Source organism: Micromys minutus (genome assembly GCF_963924665.1).
Source record: "Micromys minutus genome assembly, chromosome: 11".
In the NCBI taxonomy this organism is placed as follows: domain Eukaryota; kingdom Metazoa; phylum Chordata; class Mammalia; order Rodentia; family Muridae; genus Micromys; species Micromys minutus.
This window is the reverse complement of record NC_137980.1, coordinates 54,662,022-54,675,620: the sequence shown is the minus strand read 5'-3', so window position 1 is coordinate 54,675,620 and position 13,599 is coordinate 54,662,022. Positions and strand designations below refer to the sequence as shown.

General features: G+C 49.5%; 1 protein-coding gene across 2 annotated transcripts; it reads right to left on the bottom strand.

Moving 5' to 3' along the window:
* Positions 1 to 536: 536 nt before the first annotated feature.
* Positions 537 to 6,147, bottom strand: TRIB3 (tribbles pseudokinase 3). Of its 2 annotated transcripts, none has more exons than XM_080925403.1 (4): positions 6,039 to 6,147; positions 5,125 to 5,400; positions 2,867 to 3,159; positions 537 to 1,734 (listed from the first exon to the last, which is right to left on the bottom strand). In XM_080925403.1, the coding sequence occupies exons 2-4, from the start codon at positions 5,398 to 5,400 to the stop codon at positions 1,254 to 1,256; spliced, it is 1,050 nt and encodes a 349-aa protein (XP_080781529.1). In that variant the 5' UTR covers positions 6,039 to 6,147; the 3' UTR covers positions 537 to 1,253. The 2 variants fall into 2 exon arrangements, with proteins under 2 accessions (XP_080781529.1, XP_080781528.1); XM_080925402.1 differs by having other exon boundaries at positions 5,934 to 6,105.
* Between the last annotated feature and the right edge of the window lie 7,452 nt (positions 6,148 to 13,599).

Below are 13,599 nucleotides of genomic sequence, written 5' to 3'. Positions count from 1 at the left end.
AAACTTGCTGAGGGTCCATCCAACAACTGGTGTGTTCTGGAAAGATTGCCCCTGGGGCAGCCTGGCTCTCAAGTGCTGAGTTCCCAAGAGCTACAATGCCACTTTTCTTTGTGCAATGGGACATAAGTGCCAGCTGTCCATGGGAAACAGCCAAGTCAGCTCGGAAAGCCAGACTGACCTGCCCTGAAACCACCCTGTTCACTGACCTGTCTTTATGAAAAGTATGTCCCTTCTGGTTTAAACTGTCGCCCCTTTGGGCCAAGGACCAGACCCATAACCCTGAGTGTTAGGTGTGTGCTTACACCTGAGCTGTACCCCAACCCCCAGCTTAGAAGGCTCCCCACCTAAAACCCAAGGTCTCTAGAAGAAAAGGCATGTGCAATGGGAGGATTCTCTCACAAGCCAGTTGATAGGGGTTGAGCTGTACCTGGCTTTCACAGCGGGGCCAGTGTTGAAGGCAGGCAAAGTCACCAAGGATGTGAGAAGGTAGAGCTCTCACACTTAGAACCACACAGCTGTCTTTTATTGGGCACATGGTGAAAAGCCATCAAACTGACAGCAGGCCTGGGTACTAAGAATCCCCAGAACAGGACCTGAGACTCTGTAATGGCGATAGAACAGTTCCCACCTGGTCCTTCCCTTCCAGCTTTGGTGCTCCAGCCAGAGGCTAGCAGGGTAAACAGACCTGGATCTTCCTTCCAGACCATTCCTTGAGTCAGATGACTCTTTACTGAAGTCTCATCCTTTTGGCTTGAATCCTGCAAACAGGTCTTCAAGCAGGTTCTCCTGCCTGGAGGCTGCAATCCCAGCCTAGCCTGACTTGTGGCTCAGAGGCGCAGAGAAAAGGACTTCAGTCTTTGGCACAGAGATGTTCCCTTTGTTTAAAGGCACAAGACAGAAGGCAGCTGGGACACCGATGAAAGGGATTGTCCCATGAACAGAAGCCTAGCACCAGCCCAAAGAAGGCCAGCCCCAGTATGAAATGTGCCCAAGGCAGCTAACCTGGGAGCACATGGTACTGTGGCAGCTCCACCAGCAAGGTATATTTCTCCGTTATCTTTGCCGTTCACAGCGCCTTGAACAGGGCTTGGCACCCAGAGAGCATCACCCCACTATGCACAGGAACGCATGAGGCACACTGTTTCTTCCTCCAGAAAGGCACTTAGAATTTAGCTTGGCCCCAAAAGGCAGGAGAAAACTGGGACACGGGTACTCAGCTCACACCTTGGAGCTGAGGGGCCCTTAAGGTGATCCTAGCCGTACAGCCCCAACTCCCCTTCCTCAGCCTCCTCCAGCTGTGGCCCACTGGGGACCACCTGGTCCATCTCCCTTCCGTCAGACTGTGGAGGAGAGGCGTGGCTGGGATCCTCCCTCAGCCAAGGATGCAGCAGAATTCCCAGGGCCACAAGTCTCTCTGTAGGCTCCTTTCGGAGGAGACAGCGGATCAGGCAGCGGGCTGGGGCTGATAGGCCCTCGGGCAAGGCAAAGGTCCCTCTACGGATCTTGCCAAAGAGCAGGACTGGCTCAGAGTCCTGGAACGGGTATCGGCCAGCCAGCATGGTAAAGAGCGCCACGCCAAGGCTCCAGACATCAGCTGCTTTGCCAGAGTAGGATGGCTGGGAGCTGAGTATCTCTGGTCCCACGTAGGCAGGGCACGCGTGCTTGTCCCACAGAGAGTCATCTGGTCCAGTCATCACGCAGGCATCCTCCAGGTTCTCCAGCACCAGCTTCGTCCTGGGTCACAGACAGAAAGATCAGGTCCTACTTGGGTCCCCTGGAATAGCAGCCACTAAGCTATCTCTCCATTCTGTCTTTGTTTTGTTTTTAAAGATGTGTTTATTTTATATAAGTATACTGTTGCTGTTTTAGACACACCAGAAAAGGACATCAGATCCCATTACAGATGATTGTGAGCTACCATGTAGATGATGGGAATTGAACTCAGGACCTCTGGAAGAGCAGTCAGTGCTCTTAACCACTGAGCCATCTCTCCAGCCCCAATCTGTCTTTTTAAATCTTTTTTTTTTAATGACCAGAGGTTGGGAGTGGGGTGGGCCTATTTCTCAGAGACAAGATTTCACTACATTATCCAGGCTGGGTTTATTACTATTCTCCTGCCTCTGCCTCCTGAGTGCTTGTTTGGTTTGGTTTTTGATGGGTCAGGTCTTACCATATACCCCTGGCTGACCTGGAACACACTCTGTAGACCAGGCTGACCTTGAACCCAAAGATCAGCCTGCCTCTGCCTTCTGAATGAGCCACCACCACTTGGCCTCCTTCTTTTCTTATTTATTTTTATTATATATTTTGCAAATGGGTGTTTTTCCTGCTTGTATGTTTGAGCATCATGAGCATGTAGTGCCCATGAAGGCCAGAAGAGTCTGTCACATACCTTGGACTTGGAGTTATAGTTGTTAGCTACCATGTGGGTGCTGGGACCTGAACTTGGGTCCTCTGCAAAAACAGTATGTACTTTAGCCAGAGTCATCTCTCCAATTTAAAGGTGTATGCGACCACCTGCAGCTATTCCTTAATCCTAATTTAATCTGAAACAGGATCCTTCACAAAACCAGTAGCTCACCAATTGAATAGACTAGCTGGCCAGTGGTCTCTGGGGATCCACCGGTCTCTGCCCCTCACTACAGATTCCATGGTACAGGCAGCTGTCACTCAGGGCTGAGGGTTTCTTTCCCTGTTATTTTGCAGCTGAGGATGGAATCCAGAGCCTTGCACATGCTAAGTACATGCTAAGCACATGCTATACCACCGAGCTGTACTTAGCTCTTCCTCAGTTACTCTGCTCTCCTGGACCTCAGTTTCCCCACCATGACCCACCTCTCAAGTGTGCCTCCGGGGCCACACTCACCTCTCACAGTTGCTGAAGACAAATCGTCGCAACTTGAGGTCTCGCAGGACAAGCCCGTGCTTGTGGCAGTGTGCCACCGCACCAGCCATCTGTCGGAAAAGCGCAGCGGCCTCGGACTCAGGGATACCGCGGCGGCTGCGCACCAGGCTGTGCAAGTCCCCGTAGGTCTTCTTGAAAAAGATGTAAAGGAGCTGAGAGCCCAGCAGGACCTCTGTGGGGCGGGCCACATGCTGGTGGGTAGGCAGCCGTGCATAAGGTGTCAGCACTGCCTGGGTCTCGCTGGCGGGGTACACCTGGGGACAGAGTCAGGAGTAAGCACAAGGCACCTGGCAAGTCTGGCTGGCTCAGCAAAAGGCGACAGTCAATTCTGTGAGCTGTGAGCTAACTACCCATTCAGAGGCCCTTGCTTAGCAAGTCACTCATAGCCAAATATCAGCCGATTCTCCGCAGAGCCACAGGTCAGGAGACCCCAGGGCCACAAGTATCACATTTGGGACTAGAACCCGTGCACCCACCTTGTGTGACTTAGGCCTCAGAAACTAGGATGTAATCCAAACAGAAAACCACTCCTGGAGGCAGACCACCATAACCCTCCTTCTACCACCCATCCAGTCTAAGTACAGCCAGCTCAACAGCCTGTCTGCAGCCCGGCTCAGCTGACGGACTCACAACCACTGCCCCTGTTCTCTTGGTGTCCACGGTGCAGCACAAGCAGAGCCACAAGCCACGTACCCCAAAGAAATAAGAAAGATGCTAGAACCCAGAATATTTTATGTTGCAGCCTTGGAGACTGAACATGGGACCAGTCTTTGCTAGGAAAGTGTGGGTGTCATTTTTGAAGGGAGCACCTATTTTTAAAAAGCACATGCCTGTCACGGCAGTGTGCTTGTTTAATCCCAGCTTAGGAAGCAGAGCCAGGTGGACCTCTGAGTTTGAGGCCAGCCTGGTCTACAAAGTAGTTCCATGCTAGCCAGAGCTACACAGTAGACTGACTCAAAAAAGAAAAAAAAGGAGCCACTAGACTTAGGAAAAGTGGCCTAAATGATCCAAAGATACCTAAAATATCCGAAGATACCTGTGAGAGGCCACTCCGCTAGAAGCTAGTGTTAGAGAGTTGATGTGGCACTTTGTTGCACTAGGGTAGCACGGAGGAAATAAATTCTTTCTCCTCTGTGTCTCCCTGGATGTCCTGGAACTTGCTGTGTAGACCAGACTGGTCTCGGACTAACAAAAACACACCTCTCAAGTGCTACAAAGATGAGTGTCACTACGGCTGGCCCTTCGGGCCTCCTGCACCTACAGCTAGGACACACTGCCTTTGGTCTCTCCTCTCCATGCCTCCTTCAGCTTCTGACATGGACTGCCCTTTCTCATCTGAGGGGCCCTCCCAGACTTCCTTATGTTCCCCTGCACCCTACATGTCTCCTCGTCCCTTTGCTTCTCCTTTGCTTCACTGACACCAGCTTCATTTCCACAATGCTTGTCATTGCCTATGTTCTTCTGGTGTGTGCACATGTGTGTGCATGTGTGTGTGTGTGCGCGCGTGTGTGTGTGCGTGTATGTGCGTGTTCTTGTGGAGAGCAGAGGAAAGCCCCTGGTATCATTCTTCAGATGCCATCCAATCTTTGTCTTAGGATTTATTTTTAATCATGTGTGTGTTTCTGTCTGTCTATCCATGGTTACGTGCACATGAGCACAGATGCTTGAGGAAGTCAGAGGCCCTGGAGTTATACAGGCGGGTGAGCTGCCTCAAGCGGATGCTGGGAACAGAACTTGGGTGTCTTCGAGAGTTACCAGCACTCTGAATCACTGAACCATTTCTCCAGCCCCTTTATTCATTCTCTTCCTCTCCTCTCTATTGAGACAGAGTCTCTCACTGACCTCCAAACAAACTGGCTCCAGAGATCTGCCTGTCTCTACGTTCCCGGTGCAGAATTACAAGTGTGTCAACAATAGCACTGGGTCTAGACTTGTTTTGATTTTCAGACAGGTTCTCAGTACGTACTCTAGGCTTGAATGAAATCCGGAGCAATCCCCCTGCCTTAGCCTCTCTAGTGCTGGGATTACAGGCCTGTGCCACCACACCCCTATTGGGTCTGGGGGTTTTGGCCACAGCAAGTGCACTGTATTCATGGTGCTCCATGGAGTAACGTCATTTGAAGAACCCAGTGATAAATAATCTTGGAAAGCTGCCGTCCTCTGGAGTCCAGGCCCTTTGCAGGGTCCTGGGTGCTGGAGGGAGAGCTGGTAGAATATACCTTGCAGGTGTGCTCTGTGCCCGTGGGGCAGTGCAGAGCCCGATAGGTGCAGTTGCCTTGCTCTCGTTCTAAAAGGATATAGGGCCCCAGGCGGGTTGCAGGGGCCACAGCAGGTGACAAGGCTGAGGTAGGAGGTAGGCTGGGGGGTTGTCCTGGGCCGGGCTCATCTCTCACTCGTTTTAGGACTGGACCCTCGGCGTCAATGTTATCATCAAACTCCAACGGTTTCTTCCTGCAGGGAACATCGGCAGAAGCAGCCAGAGGCGTGGCCCGCATCTAGAGAGAAAGGGAAGAAGGACGGTCGTCTCACCTGGTGGGACTCTCCGGACAGAGAAGCATCAGACTTGGTTTTCCGAAATGGACATAGTGTTCTCAGTGCAAGGACTGCTAGAGAAGGAACCCGCGACGCGTCAAAGGCTTAATAACTCAATAAGGAACGCTGGGTATAGGGACGCTTACCGCCCCCCCCCCCCGCGCGCGCATCGCCAGCACCCTGGGGGCAGAGGCAGGAGGATGGCGAATTCCGGGCCATCCTGGGCTACATAATAAGGTGGAAGCAACGGCTCAGGCTCAGGGCGCCCCCAGATGACGAAGTAAAAGAGCGAGAGAGTGAGAGTGAGAAGAGTGAAAGGAGAGCGAGTGGACCAGAGAGCGAGCGAGAGAGGGTGAGAGAGAGAGAGAGAGAGAGAGAGAGAGAGAGAGAGAGAGAGAGAGAGAGAGACAGAGACAGAGACAGAGACAGAGAGACAGAGAGACAGAGAAATTTGCCAGACCCGAGTAAACCTGCTTAGCAGCTCCCTACTGGATACCTTGTCCTGGTCTCAGAACCGCCTGCACCCGCGCCCGTGGGCCGCCGCCCGCCTCACTGAGCCGAGTCCCCAGCACGCCAGTGCCTGACCCCAGCCGTCACGTACTCAGCGGCAGCGCTTCCGCTGCTAAAGTGCTGCGGCCCGGGGACACCGGCTCCGATCCCCGCCCGGCTGATGTAAACCTGAGCTAATCTGCTGCTGACGCCCAGCGGCCCCGGATTGCACCATCCGTGACCCGCCCACGTCGCCGAGTGTGCTCCGCCCTCACCTTCCTCCCCTCCCACCTCACCCCCCAGCTCCAGAAGTAGCACTCAGAGCGACTCTCAATAATAATAATAATAATAATAATAATAAACGGAGGCTGCTTAAAAATCTCGTCAATTCCCTCCACTCCCTACCCTGTAGTAGGGCAGAAGCAGGTGGATATCTGAGTTCCGGGCCAGCCTGGTCTACAGAGTGAGTTTCAGGATATCTAGGGAAACTTCCCTCCGAAGCCACTTAGCGCCCCGGTCTGGCTGGGGGTGTGGCTCTGTGAACACAAAGCCAAAAACAACCAAAGGAATCAGAGCTTCAGTTTCCTTCTCCATAAAATGCTGTTCTCTTCCTATGGTTGTTATGAGCATTAGAAAGTTCGTGTGTGCAAAGCTCTTAGAACAGCTGGGTATAACCCACACGCAGAATCTCAGTTAGTCGGAAGCCTAAGGCAGGAGGATGAGTTTGGTGATTCAGCTCTGGCTTGCCTGGAACTCACTCTGTAGAGCAGGCTGCTCTCGAACTCACATAGATGTACCTGCTTCTGTCCCCCAGTACTGGGACTAAAGACCTTGTTTGTTATCAAGCTAAAAGAAATGTAAGGGCTGAAGCTGGGGAAGGGAGAAGGGCAGTTCCTCAGCTTCAGAACATTTGCCTAGCATATAGTAGGCAGTGAGTCCAATCCCCAAACAAAATGTAGTCTATGGGACTTGGAGGCACTCAGTAGATAGGATGAAGGCGCTGGACACTGCAGATAGAGGGACAGAGCAAGATTCCAGCCACAGCTGAAGCTAGTCATAGACTAGTCATGGTGGTGATAACCACCCTCATCCCCCCCCCCCCCCCCGCAAAGTCCCAAAGGCCCAGTGTCTTTCCTGATACTCTAATTTATATCTTGATACTTGAGTTTTTACAAGTCAAAAACACACTTCCTTTAGAAAGAGCTATAGGAAGGCAGACATGTTTGTTTTTCTAGTTCTAGAAGCCAGGGGACCAAGTCTCTTGTGTCTCCCTCCCCCAACCCCCACATACCCCAGAGGATCCTGGGGTCTAATCTGATCCTGCCCACCTGGCAGCTGGGGAAGGATGAAAGCAGGACAGACAGAAGCCTCAGAGGTGTGAGAAACCCAGGGAGGGGAATGGTTGTTTTCTGAGCACCCATCTGACCCCAGGCCCGAGTGAGGTGTGTTTGTGCTCAGCGCTTATCAGGTATGCCAAGGTATGCTCAAAGCTGTGAGCTCAAGGTAACACTGACAACTCTCAGCACACAAGTCTTCTAAATCAGAAAGATAAAACTAAGAACCACAGTAATTTAGATTATAGCTCTGGGCGGTGGTGGTGTTGCCTTTCTGCACTGGGGAGACAGAGGCAATCAGATCTCTAAATTTAAGGCCAGCCTTGTCTCCGGGACAGCCAGGGCTACAGGCAGAGAATCCCTATCTCAAAACAAACAAACAGAACTGAATTTAAAAAAGGACTTTTAGATGGGATAACCGCCAGGCCTGACGGTGTACATCTTTAACCTTGGCACGCACGGAGTAAAGGCAGCCGTTCAAAGACATCTTTTTCTACACTGCATATTTGAGGCTAGCCTGAGCAGCATAAGACCCTGTCTCAAAAAAAGAAAAAAATAGGGGGAGGGGTTGTTTCAAAAATTATTTTTACTTGTGGTTGAAGAAAAATGAAATAGGAATTTACTTTACGAATATATCATATTTAGTATATACTGAACATATTATCTCAACAGATAATCAAAATTGCCAAGAACAGTAAACTTTCTCATACTAATAACCTCAAAACCTATTTTTTTGTTTTTGTTTTATATCTTGTATAATTTGGATTTTGTTATTGCTGCTGTTGTTGTTTTGTGAGACACTGTTGAGTTGGCCTTGGATTTCGATCCTCCTTCCTCTACCTCAAATACTGTGGTGATAAGCATGTACCACACTGTCAATTTAATGTGGCACCAGGGACTGTGCATTTGTGCCTGGCAAGCACTCTCCCAACTGGTTACATTCCCAACCTCAGTTTTTCTTCTTATTTTTTTGAGATAGGATCTTATGCAGCCTCGGCTGGCCTCAGACTCACAAGGCTGCCAAGGCTGGCCTCTGGCTCTCAGTCCTCATGCCTTTACCGCTCACACACTGGTATTACAGGTGCGTGCCATCACACTGGGCCTGACCCAAAGCTTTCACTGTGGAACCTAGGCTGGTGTCTAACTCCTTTAGGGTTGAGATTACAGGCCCCAGGCACCACTCCGGGCTCTCCAGTGTGTGACATTTTTTTTTTTTTTTTGAATCCAAAAAATTATAGGAACTAAGCTATAACTAGTTCAGCCCAGTTTGATAGCCCATGTCCGTAATCCCAGCATTTAGGAGGCTGAGACAGGGGAATTGACATAAATCCAGCCTAAGCTGTAGAGTAATTATCTCAAGAAACAAAACAAACATGGGCTGGCAAAATAGCTCCGCAAGTCAAAGGCTCCTGTCACCAAGGCAGACAGCTTGAGTTGGTTCTCCACCCCACACAAGGAAGAAACAAAACTCACCTGGTTTCCACATTCCTACACATACACACAGAGAAGAGATATATAAACATATACAACACAAACAAACACATTACTTTACTAAAAAACATATTGGAAGAGAACGTTGGGATAAGTCAGTGGAAGCAAGCATCTCTGTCCAGCCCTGGGACAGCAGCGGGAACACTGAATCAGCAGAGGTGTGCATTTTCCTCCCATGGGGCTCTGCTGCGCCAACAGTGCCTTGGGGAGAAAGTCTTACTTCAGACTGTCTGTGTATTTCACACTTCTCTCTTAAGAACTGGAGGCTTTAACCAGAACTGGATTGAGCTGTCATTGCATAATCTTGTTTTGCTCTCCTGGTATTTAATTTTATGATGACCTCTTCCTACTTTTTTTTCCCCCCTGTAGTGCTGGAGACCAGACCAGGGCCTTGTGCTTGTTAGACAAGTGTACAGCCACTAGAGCACTGCCCCAGATACCGGAGGCTGGAGCTAGGCAAGACCCTGCCACTGAGCTGCGTGCCTGGTCTTCTGTTTTCCTGTTGCTGTGTTGTTTATTTTGAGACAGAGTTTCTCTGTGTAACCCTGGCTATCCTAAAACTCATTTGTAAACAAGGCTTGCCTCGAACTCAGATCCACCTGCAAGTACTTGATTAAATTTGTGCGAGACACCAACACCTGGTTTTCTTTCTTTCTTTCTTTCTTTCTTTCTTTCTTTCTTTCTTTCTTTCTTTCTTTTTTTTTTTAATTTGGAGGCACTATGGCACTATCTCTCTGAATTTTCCAGTATTGACAAAGCAAACCCAAACCTTGAATGTGCTATTCTTCCGCCTCAGCCTCTTGAGTAGATAGGATTACAGACACATGTGCCAAGTCTAGTTCAAAATGTACGCTTTATTTATTTTTATGTGCACAGTTTCAGTTTGTGTGTGTGTGTGTGCACGTGCGCTCGCTCGCAGAGGCTAGAAGAAGGCATTGGATCCCTAAAAGCTAGAGTTACAGACACCTGTGCACGGTTCAGTGTCAGTGCGGGGACCAAACACAGGTCCTCTGTGAGACCAGGAAGCATCTCTCTGTCCCTAGAATGGACATTTAAAAAATCACTCCAGATGGAAAATTGTTATTTGCCCTGAAAAAGAGGTTGAAGGCTTGGAGATATAGCTACATTGAAAATGCTTGCAAATCATACATGAACCTGGGTCCAATTTCCATCACCTCATAAGCCAGATTGGGTGGTACATGCCTGTAATCCCAATACTTGGGAGGTCATGACAGGACATTGGGAAGACAGAATGGACCGGCCGGTTTGGAAAAGATACAGGTGTGTGGGTGATTCAGGGGTTGCAGCTGGCCTGTGCTCCTCTTAGGAAGTGGACTTCTCCCCTTTTCTGGGGTCTCCTGTGACCTTCCACAGATCTGTCATCACCCACAACCTGCACAGGCTGCATCCAGAAGAGACAGGAAGAACAGAACAGCAATGACACAAAGACCCCAAGGAGTGATAAAGGGACATGGGTCACACCCTAGCAGGCCTCTGCTGGTCCCTTCCTGTACATTCTCATGTTATCTCACTAACTGTCCTTGGAGCCTGGGAGCAAACTGATGTCACAGAGCAGAAGGAACCTGCCCAGGGAGACACAAGAAGCAACTGAGATTTGATTCCAGGGTTGTATGTCCTCAAACCACAAGCATATTCCATTTTAGGAGCCTAGTGAAATGGAGGGATGATTCCTCTGCAAGAGTGAAGGGCTTTGGTCCTGACTCTGACCTTGTCTGACTTGGGGTGACCTTGAGCCCTTCCCTCATCTACACAGTTATAATTCTGGTTCTGTGATTTGTGTTGAGGGTGCGTATAGGTGTGGGTGTGGATGGGAAATGCTAGGACCTTCAAATTTCCAGGAATTTCAATTCCCTTACCTTCCAGCCACATCCACCACCTGCCCCTCCTAAGGACTGAACACATTGCTGAGTCTTCGGACCCCTCTTCAGCCTTTCTTCCTGTGTGGAGGCCAGAAAAGCAAAGGATTCTGTCTTGGCCATGGCCCAGCTCTTCTATTTCTGAGAAAAGCTGGGGGGAGGGGGAACAAGTATTCAGTCGGTTGCATCAGAAAACCTTGCACAAGACACAGCCCTGCCTCCACCCCTACCCCACCCTGCTGCCCTTAGACCCCAGTGAGAACTGTAAGCTCCTTTGGAAGACCCCAAGACAAACTGGCCTTCAGAGAGTGACCAAGGGAGGTCCAGCACTTTAAAAGTGATGAAGAGCAAGGTTTGAAGCAGGTGCTAAAAAAACTTGGTGACTGTCAGACCTAGTCTACAACCTTTTTCTAGAGAAATGGGACTAGGCATTAGACATTGACTGAGCCCTAATCCTTGACTCCTCTGACTGAACCCCAAACAAACCAACTCTAGCACTTGACATCCTGCTCACAATCAAGAGGGGTAGGATTTGGGCACCGAGAGCTTGGTACTTGCTCCTTGCTGGTCCTCTCCCCACAGGGCAGGCCAGCTCATGCATTGGACATACTGGCTGCTCCTGACTAACCAGAGCCTAAGTGACAGGGTGAAGCAAGAGTAGAGTCAGGCAGAGCCTCTGTGATGTCTGAACAGGTGCAGTCAGTACAGGAAGTACTCCCTGTGGCGCTAAGCTAGGGGAGAGTGTGGGGAGACCTGGTATAGAAGTTTCCCTGTGCAACCATTTGGAAGATTTCTTTTTTGTTTGTTTCTTTTTTTTGTTTTGCTTTGTAATTGTTACTATTGGCTGTCCTTGAACTAACAGAGAACCTCCTGCCTCTGCCTCCTGAGATTAGATATACACCACTATGCCCCACCCCCACTTATCCTGATCTTGCTGGGATTTGAACTCAGGACCTCTGGAAGAGCAGTCAGTGCTCTTAACCACTGAGCCATCTCTCCAGCCCTTATCCTGATCTTCAAAGAGTAAAGCATTCCCTTCTGTGTTCCGACCTGCCCTCCTTCACATACCTGCCCATTTATACTCATTTCCTTTTCCTATTAACATCTTTCTCTCCTGGAGCCCCAGAGTCTCCTGCTTTTTTATGATGACACTTTATAAGCAGGATCATATACGTTTTGGTCATCCGCTTAGTGTGGCTCTCCCCCTCTGGCTCAAACTTCACTCAGCAAGCATCTGTCCATCCATCTTTCCAGCAACGATACCACGTGTGCGTCCACTCATTTGTTAACTAGTTATTGAACACTGTCACCTGTCAGGCTCTGTTCTAAAGGCAGGTGATGCTGCAAAGAGAACAGCAGATAAAAAACAGCGGCTCCCCTGCCTGGAGAGGTGGCTCAGCGGTTAAAAGCACTGAGTGCTCTTGCAGACGTCCTGAGTTCAATTCCCAGCAACCACACAGTGGCAATGGGGTCTGATGCCCTCTCCTGGACAGTGTACTCACATACATAAAATAAATAAGTGAATCTTTAAAAAACGATCAAACATGCCCTGGCAGGTGCTAGTAGGGAAAAGGAATGGAAGACAAGGCAAAGAGAGGATGGGGACTGGGGGGTGGGGGGTGGCCATTGCACGGACACCAGGAGACCTTCTGCAAGGCCACCAAACAAGCTGGGGCAGAAGCTGCAAAGACCCCTAGAGTTGGCATAGGGCAAGAGGGTAGCTGCAGTAAATGAGGTCTGGGGAGAGTTCGGACCATCTTTGGAGTCTTTGAAGGACTCTGGGGAAATAAGGCCTTGGAAGGGTTTAACTAAAGAAAGGAAGTGGTCTGACTTTGAAGGTAGGCTTGGTTGCTGGAGAGACGGCCCAAGAGCACTTGTTGCTCTTGCAGAGGACCAGCTTTTGATTTACTATTATCAGATCACCAGGGCATCTGATGGCCTCTTCTGGCCTTTGAGGGCACCAGTCACGCGTGCGATACTCATTCATAGATGCAGGCAAAAAGTGATCCAACACATACAATAAAATCACAAAAATTTAAAGCTAAATAAACAAATTGGGCTCCTGGAGGGAGCTGTGCTTGGAATGGGCCACACAGGATAGCAGCAGATGAAGGAGGGTCTGTGGTAAGCCAAGCTGTGTGTGCTGAGGTTAGACCACACTGGTGCACCTCCATCTCCATGGGCTTACTTCTCCATAAGCTCACGATTAAGTCCTGTGAGGGCTCAGAGGGTAAAAGTGCTTGTTGCCCGGGAGTCTTCTCCATGGAACCCAAGTAGAGTGAGAGGAGAGAAATGACTCCACAAATGACTCCACAAAGCTGTCCTCTGGCCTCCGAATGTACCATGGTACATACATGCACCTCCACAGATCACACGCGCGCGCGCGCGCGCGCGCACACACACACACACACACACACACACACACACACACACACACCATGGTTTGTGTCACTGGTTTGCTATCACAATCTCATGGCTTACAGGAGCTGTAGTTTTTTTTTTTTTTTTTTTTGTTGCCAACCAACATTTTACTACCTCAGGGGCAAAAATATCAAAATCCCAAATTGTGAGTAGTTTCCATAGGATTCATGACTCTTTTGATATGTGTCCCTTTCTTGTCCACTGTACAAGTCAAATCATCATAAGGTAGGAATATGTTAGTCATATGTTCTGTTTGTTTGTTTGTTTGAAACAAGGTTCATTATGTAGAACTCACTGTATAAACCAGCCTGGCCTGGAACTCACAGAGAGCTTTCTGCCTGTTTCCAGATTACTGGGCATGATATTCAGCTGTATATTAAAGCAGGTACTGAGTGGGTTGCAGCTTCATTTCCACATATGTATTTATTACATATGGGGAGTGACTACATGGTCTTGTTCATGTATGAGCTCTGCCACTGAGCCTCTCTGAACAATGAAATTACAGGTCCTACTGAGGTTTTAAATGTGGGGTGAGAGAAAGAAAGGCACC

Excerpts from the sequence above, each read along its gene's own strand:
- TRIB3 (XM_080925403.1), bottom strand. The coding sequence starts at position 5,400 with ATGCGGGCCACGCCTCTGGCTGCTTCTGCCGATGTTCCCTGCAGGAAG. Across the intron at positions 3,160-5,124 it reads GCACAGAGCACACCTGCAAG|GTGTACCCCGCCAGCGAGAC; the intron begins GTATATTCTACC and ends CTCTGTCCCCAG. Across the intron at positions 1,735-2,866 it reads GTCTTCAGCAACTGTGAGAG|GACGAAGCTGGTGCTGGAGA; the intron begins GTGAGTGTGGCC and ends TCTGTGACCCAG.